An 18,936-nucleotide genomic window follows, 5' to 3' on the forward strand; every position below is an offset into this window, starting at 1 on the left:
AGCTCCTTCAAATGGTGCAATAATTCATGTGTGTAATGTTCTGCTCTGAGAGTCAGTATTGAGAAATCTGTATTTCTCTCTGCTACTGATTGATCTGTATCTTTTTTTGTCTTGCATCATCGTTTGGTCTTTAGCTGTGAGGAAGGTGTGTCCGTGGATCAGTTTCAGCCTGTGGAGGAGCTGCTGGCTCTCGTTGCGTCTTTCACTCTGCTTGGAAAAACTGAACTGAAAGTGGCTCTTTGTGTGACCAACCCCCAGCCTCCAAGCTTTAAGTTTGATCCACCGCTCACCAAAGGTAGGTCAAGTAAATCAAGTCGACAGAAGTTCTGTGTTGTTATTCTCTGGGCGCCACCCCCTAATTAACTCTAATGGCTGATTGTACCATGAGGATAAACTCTGAACAATCCTCTCAAAATGCAAACTCCAAACTATCTAATTATTATCACTTGCATAGCTCAGCAAAGGCATAGAGAGAGAGGGGGGTTGGCCCCCAAATGACCACACAGTTCATCCCTCCTTTGCACTTGCCCTAATATAACCCACCCAAATTGCACCACCCACTTTCCCCTTTCCCTGATTCACCATATACCCCGGCTCTCTACTCCCCCACTGCTACCCCACTGCAGTGCACAACACCCCTCAGGTTAACGCGAAGCTGAGGTGATTATGTCTGGGATGATGAAGTGGAGGCTTCCCCTCTAACTCTGTTAGGATGCCCCACATCTTTTCAACGCTGGCCTACAGCAAACAGCCATCTATCATTGATGCACACACACACCTCCATCCAGCACTCATAAACGGAGTGTCCAGAATAAACACACACATCCAAACATACACACAGACACACGATCGGGATACATCTGTCACGTTGAGAAGTAGATCTCTTTCCAGTGGAGGGTTCAGGGACTGCTTTGTGTTGATCTGATTTGATTCTGATGCAATTTTGATTAAATGTGAAAATGAATCCTATTACTAACCAGGTATATCTTTTATTCACAACAAACAAAAGCACAATTTGGCGGCCCAAATCTAAGACCTTCTCTAAATATTTTGACAGTACACCAAACAAACCCTATCAGGGCAAATTATGCTGCTTTTCTTTTGCTTCCACGCGTGTTATGTTGTTTGTTCAATCTGTCTATGTATTTATAACTCAATTGGCTTCTTGGATTCAGCATGCTGTGTGTTAAAGGTGGTTTGTGATTTATTGGGTTTCCTTTTTCTATGAAATTGACTGACTGACCTTGCCAGAGTAAAATCAGATGAATCCAGCATTACATTCAAAACATCTTTTAGCTAAATTGACCTCAGGCTGATATTGGTTTGTTGGACTGTCCGTGACAGACTAGTACCAGTATATGTTCTCTTGTGCTTCAAAAAGTTGGGAAAAACAAATATGCAGACTGTGTTTTATTCATGCTGACCCATTTTAAAGCGCCCAAATCTCCTTTAACAAGTTAAGATTTTGCCCTCTGTCTCCAGGCTTAGCAGTAAAGAACCTGCAGGCCTTCCACCTGCTGCAGGCCTCTTTGCTGCGTTCCCAGGATTCCCTATTGTGCTGCAAGCTTCTTCGAACCCTGCAGACTATATGGGAGAGGGATGAAGCCAATTTCTTCCTATTGGAGTGGACGGTACAGTCAGTGACTCAGGTTGCTGCCTGTGTGTGGCGTAAACCAGCACCTGTCCAAAAACTGTTCTTTTCACTGCTAGAGATGGTACGACTTCTATTGTTGACAATACACTCTCTGTGCTTGTTTTTTCTTTGACAAAATGTGCCTATGGCGTTGGATTAAATCCTGGTTTCTTCCTACAGGTAGTATTTAAGTTGAACTACATCCCTCATGAGACCTTGCGTGCAGTGCTGTCTGTGCTGAAGCAAATCTGGGCTGGTACACTGGCTGGAGGGTTGGCGGGGAGAGAGTTTGGAGTGGTCGCTCTTAAGTGTTTTCACAGGTGAGCAGCGCTGGTTGCTAAACTTACTCAGAGCTGTTCATAGTACTGTGTGCTTTCTCCTAAAGGTATCTCCAGTCAGAGTTTGTTGTTCTCCTTTCAGCTTTCACTCATAATACTTAACACTCTTCCAGTGCAGGATGAAGTTATCAGTTTTAGGTATCAATACAACAACATATTTCTCTTTAAACTAGAATGTTTACTGAGTTGCATCATCCCTTCTCCAACTACTGACTGTGGTGCAAACAAACAGACTTCCTCCTTAGTGGTGGTAATTAGTAACCAACACCACAGTTGGGATCTGCAGTGCTTTGTTTATACTCACATCTTCTTTGATATTTGCTGAATAAGATCTGTCTCCTGCTCACCACAGGATGACTGTGCATAGTGGTTTGCTGGCTGAAGTGTTGAGTGACTGGGGTCTTCTGGAGCTGCTGCTCGGAGAACTTCGGAGGAGAGCTAAGATCCTCAGGAAAGCTGGAGTTGTTTCTTCCACAGAAACAAGTATGAACCAACATATTTATTTGTTCATTTTCTGATGTAATCATGATTTTACAACTCACAAGAACAGACAGACTGGTTAATTGCAGAACAACATGTCATTACAGTGAGCTTAAGCAACAAACTATACATTAAATGTGTGTGAACATTTGTGCTTGGCTTGCAGCCCAGTTTCACCTTTCACACTGCTCTTTACCTTGTGTGTGTACTGTGTAATTTGCATCTTAAGTACTTGTGCTGTTCAGATCCCCTGGAACTACAATGTGTGGAGGACGGTGAGAAAATGCTCACAACTTGTATGCTTCAAGTTGTGTCCTCCCTCACTCTGCGTTCAATAAAAAACACAGGTACACACATCCAAATTTGATAAAAAGTTTTTTTTTTTTTATATTTCCTTTACATACAGTATATGGGGCTAATTCCGTGTGTATTCCAGTTTCAGTGCGAGACCTTGGCATGGTTCCCTACATAAAGATCTTCTTGGATGAGGATCAGTATCGAGGTCCCACCTTGAGCATTTTGGAGCAGCTAGCTGAGATTAACCCTGAGGAGTTCATGAGTACAGCCATAGGAGCCCTGTGCTCCTCAACGCAGCAGGAGCTTGGATTGAAGTGGGACCTTTTGCAGGTACAGTACTACCGTCACAGACATCAGCATACACACATCTAATGTAGATATGCAGTGATCTCAGCTGAATTGAGAATGTAGTCTCCACTCTACATCAAATCATAACAAATTGTAATGCACTTAAAACATAATAAGCTAGTGAATTTATTTTCTTAGCATGTGGGACCCCGATTACATTATGGACAAATGCAGATTGATTTGCTAAAACGGGTTTAGCTGTTAACTCTGGACCAATTCAATTAGGCCAGCAGCCTTGTGCTGTGCTACTATGAAGATTGCAACCTCTATCAGATCAGTGAATGGGACAGAGATCTGATTAAGCCTAACTAAGTTACACACCTACTGTATGTGTCCGTTTTTATAGATGGGAGAGAGAGGAGCACTTACTTGCAGATATTGTGTGCATTCAAATGTGTGTGAGTGTACTTGTTTGTGCATTCAGGCATGGCCGCGCCTTTGTGTGTGTGTGTGTCTCTGTCTGTGTGTGTGCCTGTGCGTGCTCTGTGCTAACATGGTTAAAGCAAGTGGCAATCAGATTGGGTACAACCTGGGTTGGCAAGTGTTGAGAGCCATTGTGATTACTCCAGTTTCAGTTAATCACATTTCCCTCTGCGTTCTGTCTCACACATTACCTACCTGATGGATTAGCTCTTTAAATTGAATAAACCTAATGTGATTTTGTTCACCTCCAAAAACTAGTTACCAGAAATGATTTATGATATATCTATATGTTTCATCTATTTTTCATGACATTGTTTTAATTGACTAGGGAGATGCTTTTAGAAACCAAGACATCGAGGCAAGCTTAGTGTCTATCAAAATGCATTCTGTTTAAAGTACAGTAAACAGGATCTGCTTTGTTACAGTACATGTATCTGGTAATCCTACATGTCCGCTGTCCACATCTCGCTCCTCTCTGCTGTATTTCAGTCTGTGCTGAAGGTGCTAGAGAGCCCCAACAGCTGGGAGGCCTTCAGGAGAGCAGGAGGCTTCACTGGACTGCTGTCTCTGATGATCGACTTGGAGGGAGCTTTGTCCGACCCTCCGCAGGGGGAAGTGTGGAAGTCCTTGGGGCATCAACCGCTGCTGGACCTCCTGCTCCTTGGTCTTCACATCCTGGCCTTAGCTGTGCACCTTCACCCTGTAAATGCACACTATTTTGAGACTGATGGATTTTATGAAAGGCTGGCAGAGGCTTTGCTCCAGCTGGGCTGCTTCCACAATGAAGGCCTTGAGAAAGAGAGGTGGAACGGGGAGGAGGCCTCCTGTCCCAAGACTGCAATGGACAGTCCATCCACACCTGGGAAGAGCTTCCAACAGTTTATTGAGTTAGCAGAGGCAACTGAAGCTCCCTCCTCTCCCTCCACCACACCACAGACCATTCTGCCTGTTTCTCTTGGGACATGTATAAGGCTGCTTTCCTATCTTGACCAGTTTGCCACCGGAGCCTACTCTCCTCCGGAGTTAACTGTGGGACTAGAGGCTGATGATGTGTCTGACGTAGATAAAGAGAAACAAAATGGACCATCGGGGCATGAAGGAGTGTATTCTGGGTCCCCTCCTGTCCACTTTGGAACAAGCCCACAGTCAAGTGACATACAGGGAAGATCCAGAGGCACAGCATCCAGTATTTCTACAGTCTGCACAGAGTCTCAGTACAGGTGGATATTTGAAACCATTTGGAGGTTGTTGAAGTTTCAGCCATATTCCTATACAATGATTTTTTGATATTCAAATTAAGATTGTTGAGATCTTTTTTTGTTTTGTTTTGTGTTTTTCCCACAGTAGGTTCACCTGCGATCATGTTATTCTTCATCCAGGAGCCATCCGAGTTATAATGACCCTCCTTCCAGCAGTCTTTACTCCCAAGGACCCTCAGGTACCTTTATAGGCTGAACATTTTAGGGTCCCTAATGGCATATACTATTTAATAGATTTTAATAATTTAACACACCATACATGATAAGACTCCAGTATGAAACATTTTTTTCAATCTCTCCCAGCTCTCTTTGGAGGTCCAGTTCTCGCTGGTGCACCATATCCAGGCCATGGTCAAACCTGAGCGCAACCGGCAGATACTGTGTGAAGCGGGCCTGGTCTCCACACTCCTGACCCACTGTCAGAGCATGTTGCTAGCTCCAAACCACCCATTACATCTACCAGTTACACGGATCGTGGAAAAGCTCTCCTCTCAGGCCATCACACATTCAGACTTCAGGTGAGACACTTTCAGTATCTGTGGTTCAGACACATGCACTTTTTTAGTGCAAGGGGGATGAAGAAACATTTTACCTTTATAATCTTTTCTCAGTATTTGTACTAAGGAGATACAGTGTTTGATTTGCTTTATTTCTCCCTGTCAGAAAGTTTCTGTGTTTAGGAGACCCTCTCATGTGTTTGGCAGGCAGAACAGCAACACGTATGTACACTATTTGTTTTGTGAAATATTTTTATGTTGTTTCTTGCATGCTATTACTGAATTGTTTTGGTTGTATTATCTAAACCCAGGTCACAGTACAAAGGCAGATAACTCATCACGACCTAAAGCGAGGAAACTGAAGAGGGCATTCAGCTTGTTAAAATCCGCAGCTCAAAGGGAAGCCCCTGTTGGCTCAGCAGTTCCTGTCCATCAGATCATCAGTCTGGTGTCCATGACATCACCGCGCACCTTCAGACCACACCGAGTCTCGTCCTCGCCTGCTTTTGTAGAATTTGACATGAGTGAGAGTGGATATGGGTGAGTACGTCTTTTACTGGGTTTCTGTTTTACTGCAGTCCCACAGAGAAGTGACCAGATGAGTTGCTAAAATGTTTTGTCGCAGGACCATGCAATAGGAAAGAATTTATAAAATCTGATGCATGTAAGAATGAAAAAGACAAAGTATTTGTGTACTGTAAATGTAATGTAAGAACAACATTTATTTACTTGTTTCTTGACTTGGACATATGCTTTGCAGCTGCCTGTTCCTGCCCTCTCTGGCTACAGTGAAAGGAGTGACTGCTGACTCAATCTCGACAGGTGGAACTGGAAAAGGTGGGGGACGAGTCTAGGTTTTTGATACTCACACATATGTTAGTAAATTTTAACAAAATGTCTAATCGTCTCCCTTTCACTTTCATATTTTAGACTGCCGAGGGTTTCCCCCTGCAGCTGGTCTCTCATTTTCCTGCTGGTTCCAGATCAACAGGTTCAGTTCAGCCTGTGACTCTCACCCAATACGTCTGTTGTCAGTGGTGCGTCACATGTCCCGGACTGAACAACAGTACATCTGTCTGTCAATCTCCTTCTCAGCCTATGATGGCTGTCTGGTCATCTCCACAGAGGAGGAGGCATTAGCATACCTGGGTAAGAGCGATAACAGTTTGGTCAGCATTTGCTGCGTTTATTGACTGTCAAGAAATTAGCTTTCTAGCTCGTCTTATCAACCGTCAGCCACTTCTTATCAGCTGTTGTAAAAGTGGGCCCTGCACAGTAGTTACATGATTAGTTTATAATGGATACTGATTGACTTAGTATCTTTCTTCGTGTCTCTTAACAGATATGATGGAGCCAGAAGTTTCCACTCCCACTTCTCTGCCTACATCGCTGAGGCTCCGCTGCTCCAGCATGCTGGTCCCAGGTCAGTGGCACCATCTGGCTGTGGTGATGGCCAAGGACGTTAAGAAGAGCTGTCTGACCTCAGCTTACTTCAACGGCAAGGCACTGGGGACAGGAAAGGTATGACAAGAGGAGAGCGACCCATTAAACTAATTTCAGTTTGAATGTGCCATTCATTGTGTATATTCATATTAATGTATCATAGACATTATTATCATAAAGAAATAATGCCTGTGCATTTTCTGTTAGATCAAGTACATTCAGCCATTCCCTGGCCAGTATGTCTCCATGGACCCCACAGCTTTGATTGACGTGTATGGACTGATAGGAACGCCAGCTCTCTGGAAGCAGCACGCTGCTCTGGTGTGGCGAGTCGGCCCTTGTTACCTGTTTGAAGAGGCTCTGAGCCCTGAGGCCGTGGGTGTCGTATACACACAAGGAACTGCATACCAAGGCAACTTCCAGGCTCTGCTCAACATAGGTGAGTCACAAGGTCTTGTGCAGGAATTTCCCAGGATTACGACAGAATGTATTCTAGCCAACCTTCAGTAAGCCTCCCTGGATAAAAGCCAACAACACAAATTTAATTCTCTTTTTTTTTTGGTAACAAGTGACCATAGATAAAGATAACATTTATTTTTAGATTATTTATGAATGTAGTTTTGATCTGAGATCTTTATTTTTTTTCTCTAATCCATGCAATGGCATGCAGGAAATTATGTTGTCATGGTGCTCATCACATGCATGATTGTTTTTCTCTGCAGAACAGATAATGTGCTTCGTTACACAGTATACACTGACACAGAACAACTCAAACAGCTTAATACTTAGCAACTTATGGGTCATATGAACATATTGATTGATATTTTCGGATTAATTACATCTGTTGTACCACATCACGCCTTGTTAAACCTTTTTTTTTTAAATATATATTTATATTGTAATTCTAGTTCACTGACTGTGTTCTCACAACTGTTTGTGTCCAGGCCATAATCCAGATGCTGAGCCTCTCCCTCCCAGGTTGGTTCCTGAGGAAAGGATCTCATTTGGCATCAACCCAGCGATTTCTACATTAACAACGGTTGTGCAGATCAGAGAGGATTACAATGAGGTGGACTGCAGACTAATTGCTAAAGAGGTAATGTTGCAATTGGCACTCACGCATGTGTTTGTTGTTTTTATGCAGAGTGACAATCATTGCTCCTAATTACAGATGGGGATAACATCTCGGGATCAATCCACCCCGGTGTTCCTTGCGCGAAACATCAGCCAGCACCTGAGTGGTACAGCTCGCACCATAGGAGCAGCTCTGATTGGCCATTTTGGTAAATAACGTATTCATTTGAAAAAGTTGATTCAGTTCTTGTATGTACATTTGCTAAACTCACAGCGTCTCCCCTTTAGGTGTGCGTACATTCACTCCAAACAGTGCATCCAATGGTTTCCTGTATGTTGGTGGACCTGCTGTTGTTCTCAGTTTAGCTGCTATGGCTCCAGATGATAACTCTCTGTATGCAGCACTTAAAGTTCTTCTTTCTGTGCTGGAGACCAACTCTGCCATGCAGCAGGAAATGAGCCGCATTAACGGATACAAGGTCTGTCAGATCATATTTAAAATCATTGGCGCGGCAGCTCATTATGTATAAAGACATTTCAAAAGCTTTTATTTAATATTGTGACCAGTTCTTGTACTGAATTCACTTTCCCTGTAGCTGCTGGCTTTCCTGTTGAAGATGAAGAAAAATCTGGTCACCCACAGAACCCTTCAGCTGGTTCTGCATCTCTCAAGTTCAGTGGAGCTGAGCTCTGGGTCTGGTTACCTACAGAACATACCTGCTTTCCAAGCTCTGATGTGTGACCTGGAGGTGAGAGTCCAAAAAGTTGAATGAATGTAAAGAAGGGGACTTTTAAATGATAATTTTTTAAATTGCATCTAGAAGCTAATTGTTGTATTCACTGTTTTCAGGTGTGGCAGAACACATCAGATAATCTGGACCTTTCAGTTCTGAACCACATTGCTGAAATCTTGAAATCCTCAAGGTAATTTCCTCAGCTATCAGTGTGCGAACACTCCACCACGTTGTAGCTTTAATCTGATTTATTATTAACTTACATGACCAACAGGTTATGTAACACAATAAAGGGGCTCTTGTTCAGGATTGACGACGAACTCTATCGGCTGTTCTGTCAACATCTGCAGCGGCCTGTCATCAATATCACAGAAATGTGCAACAGAAATAGTCGGGGGAATGTTGAACAGAATCAGTCACAGAGGCTGAAGAGAAGAGCATGACTGAACATGTGCATGGGTTGCTGTATTAGATTATCTGTCTGTGGGAACAGATTGATATCGGTGCTCTGTCTGTTTTTCTCTGTGTGTCCTCAGTAGTGACAGCAGGAATGCAGCGGTCATGCACACTGTAGGTCTGCTACCAAAGCTGCTATTCGAGCTCTCCGATCCTGCCGTGACCCTTCGTAAGGTTAAGATCATCACCTGTGTCATCACATCCCTCCTAAAAACTCACTTCACCTCTCTGGACATGAGCAGGTACAGTTTAGGAATACACCCTGTGTGCTCCTGGCATCAGTTATGTTTTTATGAATAACCTTGTATGTAAAGTTTGTCCTTTTTATTTATTTAGACTCGGACTCTTTCTTGTCTACACACTCCCCCCTCTTAATGATAAGACTGAAGGCAAGGAGCTGTCTGACAGTGATCTTTCATTGGACACAGCAGGTAAAACATATAACATACAGTAAAATCACAAGTTGCATAGTGCTTTATATGTCTCATGGATGACACAAGTTTATCACTCCTGTGCTGCAGCTCAGAGTTCAGATCCAGCCAGTCTCATCTGCATCCGCAACCAGCTGCTGCAGGTGCTTTGTGAAATCTTCAACTCAGAGAGTCTCCTAATCAAAGAGTGAGTAGCATCTGTTACTGTTTGCTTATTTGCCCAGTATAATGTCATGGCAGCAACATAAACTGAGTTAGCCTGTCGTGTCCTTATTCCCCTCTAGTCAGCAGAAGGCAGTGTTTGATTCCCTGGGCAGCGATTGGTTCCTGCTCTTCCTTCAGCCCCACCTTCACTCCTCTACTTTGAAACTGGGTCTGGTCCTGCTCACGCACTTTCTGTCCAGCCAAGACCAACAGAGCAGCTTCAGGGACGGGGTGCTCCCAGGAACACTTATTGAAGGCTTGGAGGAGCCTGTTGGCGTCATGGGTAAAATAATAATTTCTCATAATGGAGCAGAGAAATAATTCAGTTCAGTTCAGTTGTCATTTTAACCCATTTCAGTGAAATCAAATTATAATATCATGAATTATATTTAGGGCTGTCAAACGATAAAAAAAACTTGATTAATTACAATACTACTGTGATTAATTGTATTTAAATACTACATTTTATACAGTATATACTAATATTACTATTTACTATTACTATTTTTTCTTATATAGTATTGAAGGATGCAATTCATGTACCAACAGTTAATGCATTAGAATTTAAGGAAGCAGATTGGTGAAAAACAATAACATCATAGTGTATTTTTTCACATCAGCACTATATTTTGATAGTGTTTTAAACAAATGCCTTTGTGCACCTCAACCATCATAAACTTCTTTCATTATTTTCTTGCCTTGTCACCAGACAACCTTCGAGCCCATTCTTGGTCTTATGAGTGTCTCACCACCACATGTCGAGGCTTTGATGTTCTGCAGGAGTTGCTGATCAAACACCCTCACCTGCCTCAGGTGTACGAGGCCCTGGCTGCTCTGCTGCTGGGGAAGACAATCAGCCACACTACACAGGGAAAGGTGGGCAATTTAAAATTTTTACAAATCATCATCTGAATAATCCCAGACATAATTCTCACATTGTGCGTCATCTACAGGTGCATTTGGATGATACCCTACAGTCACTGATTGACAGCCAAGCAAGCAGTCCAGCTCAGCAGCTCTGTGTTGAGGCTGCTACAATACTGCTGGAATTAGTCAAAGTCATCATTACTCAGGTAATAATGTAATAATAAGCTTGTGTCTTCTCAGTATTTTTCACACAACCTCACAACGTGTAATGCATTTATTTTTTTGTGTGTGTTTTTAATAGTCTGTTCCTCCAATGAAGCACATGTCAGGCACAGATGCATCATGGGAGTGGCAGCTCCCAGCAAGTGTGATGCAGTTCTTTTGCCTTCTTCATAACCTCCGGCCAAGAGACCCACTGTGGGCATCTCCAGAGTTCCTGCATGCACTCGCTGTAGTCATCTACCCTCTGGACGGGTCAGAGGTTTGTCTGTTTGTCTGGGTTAATTAAACCTCTGTGGTTCTAATCTCTGTGGTCTGACTCACTGGTGTGGTCACTCATTTCAGTGTGTCGGTGAGGCTTGCCTAATGAGTGAAGGCGAGGACATTTTCAAGATCTATCAAACCAAGAAGCCAGTGTGCGACTTCATCCGAATACTGCTAATGGACTGTCTGCTTAATGTTTCTGCCAACACCAACACAAATCCTCTTGTTCTGCTGCTTGAGGTAAATTCACACACCTATATTTACCCATAATACTCCTGAAACTATCACCAATATTGTATTCCCACTGAAAAGGCTCCTCAATATGCTTCAATACTGCAAAACTCTCATGTCTCCAGAAGGTGCCACTCTTTGCTCAGTAACTGAATAAGGCTGAGCCAAAGTGTCGTTGATAAAATTATTCACCATTAGGATAAAGAAGGCTAATTATGAGATTTTTGTAATGCTGGTTTCAGTTAGTCAAGCCTAACCTGTACGGACACACACCACCATCAAGTCAGGCAACATTAGAAAATACATTTCCCTCACTATCTGAAAAAAGACAGAAAAAAATACACAATATTTTAACGTTTTCATCGTTTTGAATTTTATCATTGTTTTATTTCAACATTTTTTGTCGTTCTTCAGTTCCAAATCAGCATTGGATAAGCTTTTCTAACAAAAACTATATACATATTGCAGTTTTCTCCTGATGGTGCATTGCTGGAACAGAGGCAGACTTTCCACACTGAGCTACTGGAGCTGATGATGGACATCATCCACATGCTCAGCCATGAGGAAGAAAACAACACTCATCTCAACTCACAAGGTAGAGTTTCCACGCATGATTTCCTCCTTCCGGCCTGACTGTCAAGGCAGAAAATTCTCCCATCTGAACTCATGACTTGACTGTATCTCTTAGACTCAAATGAGAGGCCTGAAGGACAAATGATGGCCACGTTGCTGGAGAACGTGGTGCTCTTCAGTAAGACTCTGCTGCAGAAGCTTTACAGTGGGACATTTGTGGGAGACTCTGAGAGTTTGATCAACTTCCTCGCAGATCAGATTGTGGTGGTGAGAAGAATAAATTGACTCTGTGCAGACCTGGTTTTAACATCCCATCTCAGGTGATCCAGTCATAAGTAGACAACTCTTCTCTCTAAGTACAGGCGTGAACACACTGGAGATGCATTGAGGACACATTTTAGATCTCATCACTCAGACCACAATTTGAGTTGGTGTGAAAGATGAGATTGAATTCTTTTAGCAATGTCTATGCAAATGGGTCCTGGGCTGCATTGAAGGGCTGACGGTCTCTTCTACAGTCTAATTAGTTCTGCTGCTGTTTCATAATGAAACAAAAATATTTTAACTTTTTCAAATTGTTGAAACTTTATTTGATTATAGAGCCGTGCAGCTCTACAATTTTCTTTGTGCCTTGCTGTCTCTCACAAACACATTGACACATTGTCAGACTGCCTAAAAACAACTAACATACTTAAAGCTGTCCACTTGTGATGCGATCACAAAATATGAATGTTAACACCAAGGCCATAGAGACACACCATTCATCATAAATCATAAATCTAACATTTAAAATGCAAGAACCTATATATCACAGATTTATGTTAATCACTAAATCAAAGTTAAAAGTAGCCTAAAAGTAATCTAGAGATCTAGTGAAAATACCTGATTACTGATGTATATTCCCAGGTTCTGGAGAAAGGCCAAAGTCAGAAAGAGAAGACGGTGTCGGCCCTCTACTCGTGCATCAATAAAGTCCTGCTTTATTTCCTGTCTCAACCGCGTCATTCCCAAGAGGAAAAGGACAGGGTCACCAGGGCGATGCAGACCTTGATGGAGCGCTGGGACGTTGTCATGGCAACTTACAACGCAAACGCAAACTTCATCATGTGCCTTCTTCATTGTCTGTTGCTGATACGCTCTGGCAGGTAATAGAGAAACCTAGAACCCACACACACGTCCATGCAAACCAGGATTCACTTTTAATTTACACAATCATACTTTTTTTTTCTAGCTACCCTCAAGGTTTTGGATGTGTGACGCAAAAAGTGCAAAAGAGGAAAGGGTCATTCCACCTGTTTGCTACTAAAGCTGGACAGTCCGCATGCCTCAGCAAGACAGCAGACAGTACCACAGGTATGAAGGGCCAGGACATGAGGGTCTGTTTATATTCACCCTGTAATCCTGCCATGGAGTGTGGAGTCTGTGGAGGCTTCCTGGGTCAATAGAGGGGTCAGAACAAATGTGTGTGTGCATGTGTTTCAGATGACAGAGAGCTAGTGTCCTTAGCCGAGGCCTGCTGGTCAAAGGTCATGATGGAGAGGCAACACACGCTGGAGGAAACCTATAAGATAGAGATCTCAGCAACACGCACAACAGGGGCAGTGAGCATGGCTGACATCAGCCCTCTCTGGGAGGAGACGGCACAGAAGGCCTGGCAGCTACACAGAGGTGAGCTCTCACTTTACTGATAACTGCAGGGGGAAAGGATATCTGAATGTTAGGTTCATAATCTTTACATTTAAATTGTGTTTGTCTTTCTCAGAGTCTCAGAAGAAGAAGATGGCCACCAGCTCCCAGACGAAGTTTGATATGATCAGCAGTGCTGTTCGCTCAGCATTGGGCAGACATGGCAAAGAGTCGGTAACAGTAGAGGTAAATACAGTGCTCATTCTGTGTGTGCAGAGATGTGTGAACTTCCGGTGGTTGCTCCCTTTGAGGAGTGTAGAGTCACCTTTTCTCAGGCGCCCCTGTGTCCCAGAGCGCTATACCCAAACACTCATCCCAAAGTCACTGCAGTGTTTGTGCTGTGGGCCGTCCACCCCTGTGGGGGTGTTTGATTATTTCTTTAAATGGATTTGGATTATCACAGCTGATCGCCCCTGAGTGGGCATAGTAATTGATATCTGTTAGGCCTATCCATGGGAACACTCACTACAACACACTGTTTGCTGCTGAAGGTTAAAGACGCGTTTATTGTTGTTTTTCCCCCCGAAACACGTGGCCCACATCATTAGTTCCCCCACAACGCTTAAGACGTTGAGCCATCTGGAGCAGGGAGCGGGGACATATTACTCAGGCACACAGGCATGAAATTACCGCGTCTGTGTGTCTGTCTCAGCCTCACAAAAGTGTGTGTGTGTTCTTGTTTGTGCACGTCTCTTGCCCACAGAAATCGGGTTGGCAATTATAGAGGTACCAATCTGATGAAAACATTATTCATTTGATGTTATTCTTTATCATATCAGTCTTTGACAGGCTATCAGAGAGGGTGATGAATTGTTTTTCCGTCTGAGAGGTAGGGAAGAAGAGGGAGGGACGGTCGCCTGCTCCCTCTCTGCTGTGTGTTTTGCACCACTTTGCTCTTAGTAGGTTGCAGCAAGCAGCGAGTGTTCAAAAAAATGACATGCAAATCTTCAGTAATGGTCAGCCAGTCTGCTCATCTTTCCATTCATCCTCATGACGAAACAAGTGAGTCATTAATTAATTTCCGGATCATCAACTTATGACCTTTATTTGGCAAGTCATGAGCTTATGATGAGTCTCTTTTCAGCCACTGGATCCATAGGAATGCGTTTCTACAGAGCACGGAGCACAGTTTCTGGGCTGCAGATATCTACTTTTAGTGAACAAAAAAAATCATTTTAAAGCCTACTGTAGGTAATGAATGAGAATATAGAGACTGATAGGCAGACTGTGTCCCCAGTCAAGCTTCAGTGCAATTCTTCTAGAGATTTATTTCATCAGCGAATGCAGTTTCCATAATCATATCTGTGTCCTCATATTAGAAAGATAATTAACAGCACTAATGATCACGTTAAGTTCATTACACATTCACTGCCAGCCCAGAATGAAGTTGACATTATGTTGCCTTATCATCAAAGGTGGCGTATTGTTGGGAAGTCATTAAAATGGAAATGAGTGTGATGTTCTGATGTTAATTGCAGAGGGAAGAGATGAGTTATGTATTTAATGCAACATTTAAAAAGCCAATGAGGTTCCTATCTGCTAAATGGGGTAATTAATGCTATATATTACTTATGTTTGTCCAAATGAAGGAATGAAATTAGGAGATGATGATGACGCCGACTTGCTGTTTATCTGTCACAACACGGCTCTAGTTTGCAAACTTCATTATTACTCTCTTTTCTGTCTGTAATATTTCTATAATCTCCCCTCAAATTACTCCTTTATTTCTTTCTCTGCACAACTTCTCATTTGGATAGGCAGTCAGTCATTTAGAGAAACTGTTTTCATTCTCCAGAGGGCTTGTCAAAGTTTGTTGTCAACTTTTATGCATGGCTTTATTCTGAAATTGTCACATTTTTTGCATCACTTGTATTACAGAAGTAGTTGTCTCCTTTTCATTGTACTTGAAATCAATTATTGCGTTCATGAGGTTACACAGAAAAACGCAGAATTAACATCTGTAAATAAGACTCGATATAAAGAGTTACTGAATGTTCATTCAGTCAATTAAATGGCTTTCCTGGGTCAGCCGTGAGGATGGACACATGTTGTTTCACTAGTCTCTCAGCGAGCACTGCTGTGATGATGGGCTTAATGAAGCAGTTAACAGTCAGAATATGATCCCAGTGTGTCTGCTGAACATGAGCATCCTGCAGTGTCAACACGGCTCTGTTTTGGGTTTTTCTATTTTTTTCCCCTTTCCTCTTTTAATCGACACATACACATTCAATCGCACACACGCGCACACACACAATGAAGGAGCATGCACACTTACCTTGCCCTTGACTGTGGCGTGGCTCAGTGATATTAATGTTTATGTTAATCAGATCACACCAACAAATGATTACATTTCCAGACAGGGTTATTGTAGCACTGTAGCCACTAGCTTATTTTGCCCAGTGAATGCAATTTAGAACAGATGTAATTGTATGAATGCATTGTAATTGCATGAGGAAACAACAATACCATTATGAATATACAATCTCTGTGAACATAATGTGTGTTGTGTGTGTACAATATGAGCTAGAGGAAGAGCGATTGTGCAACCCGCTCTTTTCATTTGCACCCATCAGGTTACTCTTCTTTCTTTGTAGGAGTTTCTGTCCTGCATGGAATCACATCGAGACAGAGGCCACAGCATGTTTGAGAATATGAGGACAAACCACTTACAGGTTTGACTGAAATGTTACCGTGAATGTACTGAAATAAATGTTGTTAGAAATCAAAATTAGATCTGTAATAATTACATCTCTATGTCATCTATGCCCTCCATCCCGGTGCTTTGTCTGTGTTGCAGTTACAAGCCAGTGAGTGGGAGCAAGTGAGCTCCAAGTGGCTGCACGCGGAGGCCGAGCTGTTGAGAGAGAGAGCTGTGTTCGGCCCTGGCCCAGGGGTTGTACTTACCCGAGACTGGGTGCAAGATGCTGTCGAAGGACCGAACAGAACCAGAAAACGCATACGCAGAAAGGCCCTGAGACGATCCAGACGGGTATAGTCTTTCATTTTAGAGCAAGGTCTTAGTCAGCTTTTCAAAATGTTGCTCTGTATAACCTTTAACAATGTCCTATGTTGTTACAACAGGTGCTTGGATCACTGGCTCTGGGTTTAAGGAGGGGCATGTCTGAAGAGAGGAAAAATAAAACACATGACACAGGTTTAAAAAAAAACAAAAAAAAACAGTGTTGCCTGTTGAGTTTTTAAAATATTTACTTTATTTGCAAGAATGTGTGTGTTGGATACAAACCTAACGTTTGCTTTTTTTTTTTAAATCAGAGCCAAAGATTCTGTGTGAAGTTGCTGCAGAGGCGAAAGAGGATGGAAAGGAGGGAGGACAGGATTGTGACCGGCTGACCTTCTTCCCAGCTCTAAATGAGACACCTGCTGTGGCTGAGGGTCCACCTGACCCCGCCACCCCCGAACCCTGCGCCCACACACAAGACTGCACCGACATCCGCATCATTCTGCAGGAGCTGCGCCCAGGAGAGGAGGTACTGTAGCACAGGAGGGTTTGTTAGTGTGCTGGGCGAAGAACAACATGCATAAAAACAAGCACCGCTCCTTGCCGCCCTACTAATATTCACAATCATAATTATCTGATGTAGACTGAGGGATTCCAATAGCCCAGCGCTGCTATCAGAATTTCATCTTTCCTCATTAGTGTAATGTTTTAATGTCGAGGCCCAGCTCAGCTCTTCTCATTCTTCCAGTGAGTTAGAAACCAAAGCACATGTTGACAGGGACTCTCATCGCTCCGGCAACCAGCCGCGGCTTTTAATGTTTCTGACAGAAGTATTAATAAAAACAGTAGGAGGTGATGCAAGCTGTCTTACATCCGCTTAGTAAGTGTGTGATGTGTGCTTGTGTGTCCTGTTGTCTTGCAGTGGTTCATTGTGTGAGTCCTGCTGAGCTTCCTGTCAAATGAACACAGTCATTAGCTCTGAAAAATGCACACACACACAGACACGGACTAACACACACACATATAGTTACACACAAAGGGAGACCCACTCATAATTAGCTTGCCAGCGCCAATAGTGTGATTATGACAGTAATGTGTATGGGGAGAAATCAATGGTCTGACATTAGGCTCTCAGTCAATAAAAGTCCTCCTTTTCTCTCCTTCTTCCCATCATCAGCTAAATCACCCTCAGACTGATAACGCGTATCTGTCCAGAGCACAGTAAGGCGATAAGGAAACAAGTTTATTGTTATGTATTTAATCTTTGATAACAACAAATTTAACTATTTTTTTTCTGAAATCTATTTATTGTTAGAGTCAGTAGGCCTGACACCAGTTTATATACACAGATGGAAACCGCCATAAATCTGACCACGATATAGCTTAATGTAAGATTTCTGTGCCATGTGGCTTAGACCCACTCACCTTGACTCTTCTTAAACGCTTTCATGTGACAAGCGATATTATCCATCATAGCATGTCTCTATGTGTGCATTCAGACAAGAGGTTCTGATCACTTAGCAGGTTTCCTATTGTGTGTGTGGCAGTGATTAATTCTCCTAATAATGGCCAGGCATGGCCTCCTCCTCCACCAAGTGTGTGACTCCGTGTCTGGGGGTAGGGAGTCTGATTTGATTAGTATAAATTGTGGGGGGCCTGCGGGTATGGTTGGGGCCCCATATGGTTTTTGGGCGCTGTGTCCCAGGGGGTCTGCAGAAGGGCCAACACAGGGAGACAGCCAGGTGCACACACTCACTGTGAAATGAGGGGAGACAATAGAATTAGCCACACATTATCACAATGCAGTTAGCATTAGCTACAACTGGCGCTGAAAGCAGCATGTGGGTCCACTTTGGCACTGGATGAAACACAGAGTCACACTGCTGAAAAAGGGGCCGGGTGTTCTCCTCCCCATCAATCAGCTCTGATAATGAAGTGTTCAACTGTGTCTTTTTAATAATGATTAAAATATGTGATTAAAATGATCAATCAAGTAAAGCCTGAAGTGCCTGTGTTGCTGCCATGTCATGTCCCGGGAGAGAAACGTGCCGATGTGTATTCTGCCTCACACATAAGGCTTAATGTATCTCTCTCTCTCTCTCTCTCTCTCCCTGTCTGTCTGTAGGTAAAGGCTAAGATGTGTGTAGTGATGGCGAGTGGCCTCAGAGTGACAGAGGGGGTGCTGCTGCTCGGAAACGAAAGCCTTCTCTTGTGTGAGGGATTCACTCTCAGTCCTTCTGGGGATGTTTGCTGCAGGAAACACCATCCTAGCAGGTACACATACTATGTGTGTGCACAGTTGTGTGCCGCCACAGAAAAACATATAAGCATAGTAACTCACTTGGGACAGTGAGTTATTCTTGATTTCTTTCTCTGCCAGTGTTAGGGATTCCTTCATTTCCACCATGCTGAGTAAGGATCTGCCATCAGCTCGCTGCAGACGCTGGCTCTACGAGGATATCAAGGAGGCCCGCTTCATGCGCTTCCTTTTGGAGGTCAGACATCCAAATATTCCCATAG

General features: G+C 43.2%; 1 protein-coding gene across 1 annotated transcript in view; it reads left to right on the plus strand.

Moving 5' to 3' along the window:
* Nucleotides 1–18,936, plus strand: part of wdfy4 (WDFY family member 4) — a 38,347-nt gene that overhangs the window by 6,285 nt on the left and 13,126 nt on the right. Inside the window, exons 8-47 of the mRNA XM_083987844.1 lie at nucleotides 135–295; nucleotides 1,483–1,715; nucleotides 1,814–1,953; nucleotides 2,324–2,454; nucleotides 2,697–2,798; nucleotides 2,888–3,078; nucleotides 4,009–4,739; nucleotides 4,864–4,957; nucleotides 5,082–5,296; nucleotides 5,442–5,497; nucleotides 5,587–5,815; nucleotides 6,036–6,112; nucleotides 6,206–6,424; nucleotides 6,618–6,796; nucleotides 6,926–7,157; nucleotides 7,663–7,814; nucleotides 7,890–8,001; nucleotides 8,081–8,271; nucleotides 8,389–8,541; nucleotides 8,643–8,716; nucleotides 9,063–9,224; nucleotides 9,319–9,413; nucleotides 9,504–9,600; nucleotides 9,698–9,900; nucleotides 10,327–10,493; nucleotides 10,571–10,690; nucleotides 10,786–10,965; nucleotides 11,049–11,207; nucleotides 11,667–11,793; nucleotides 11,887–12,038; nucleotides 12,678–12,916; nucleotides 13,003–13,124; nucleotides 13,254–13,439; nucleotides 13,534–13,643; nucleotides 16,052–16,129; nucleotides 16,255–16,446; nucleotides 16,539–16,611; nucleotides 16,731–16,945; nucleotides 18,542–18,690; nucleotides 18,797–18,911. Of these exons, the coding sequence (XP_083843970.1) occupies nucleotides 135–295; nucleotides 1,483–1,715; nucleotides 1,814–1,953; nucleotides 2,324–2,454; nucleotides 2,697–2,798; nucleotides 2,888–3,078; nucleotides 4,009–4,739; nucleotides 4,864–4,957; nucleotides 5,082–5,296; nucleotides 5,442–5,497; nucleotides 5,587–5,815; nucleotides 6,036–6,112; nucleotides 6,206–6,424; nucleotides 6,618–6,796; nucleotides 6,926–7,157; nucleotides 7,663–7,814; nucleotides 7,890–8,001; nucleotides 8,081–8,271; nucleotides 8,389–8,541; nucleotides 8,643–8,716; nucleotides 9,063–9,224; nucleotides 9,319–9,413; nucleotides 9,504–9,600; nucleotides 9,698–9,900; nucleotides 10,327–10,493; nucleotides 10,571–10,690; nucleotides 10,786–10,965; nucleotides 11,049–11,207; nucleotides 11,667–11,793; nucleotides 11,887–12,038; nucleotides 12,678–12,916; nucleotides 13,003–13,124; nucleotides 13,254–13,439; nucleotides 13,534–13,643; nucleotides 16,052–16,129; nucleotides 16,255–16,446; nucleotides 16,539–16,611; nucleotides 16,731–16,945; nucleotides 18,542–18,690; nucleotides 18,797–18,911 (6,613 nt within the window). The remainder of the gene's footprint in view (nucleotides 1–134; nucleotides 296–1,482; nucleotides 1,716–1,813; nucleotides 1,954–2,323; nucleotides 2,455–2,696; nucleotides 2,799–2,887; nucleotides 3,079–4,008; nucleotides 4,740–4,863; nucleotides 4,958–5,081; nucleotides 5,297–5,441; nucleotides 5,498–5,586; nucleotides 5,816–6,035; nucleotides 6,113–6,205; nucleotides 6,425–6,617; nucleotides 6,797–6,925; nucleotides 7,158–7,662; nucleotides 7,815–7,889; nucleotides 8,002–8,080; nucleotides 8,272–8,388; nucleotides 8,542–8,642; nucleotides 8,717–9,062; nucleotides 9,225–9,318; nucleotides 9,414–9,503; nucleotides 9,601–9,697; nucleotides 9,901–10,326; nucleotides 10,494–10,570; nucleotides 10,691–10,785; nucleotides 10,966–11,048; nucleotides 11,208–11,666; nucleotides 11,794–11,886; nucleotides 12,039–12,677; nucleotides 12,917–13,002; nucleotides 13,125–13,253; nucleotides 13,440–13,533; nucleotides 13,644–16,051; nucleotides 16,130–16,254; nucleotides 16,447–16,538; nucleotides 16,612–16,730; nucleotides 16,946–18,541; nucleotides 18,691–18,796; nucleotides 18,912–18,936) is intronic.

This window comes from Trachurus trachurus (genome assembly GCF_905171665.1).
Source record: "Trachurus trachurus genome assembly, chromosome: 15".
In the NCBI taxonomy this organism is placed as follows: Eukaryota; Metazoa; Chordata; class Actinopteri; order Carangiformes; family Carangidae; genus Trachurus; species Trachurus trachurus.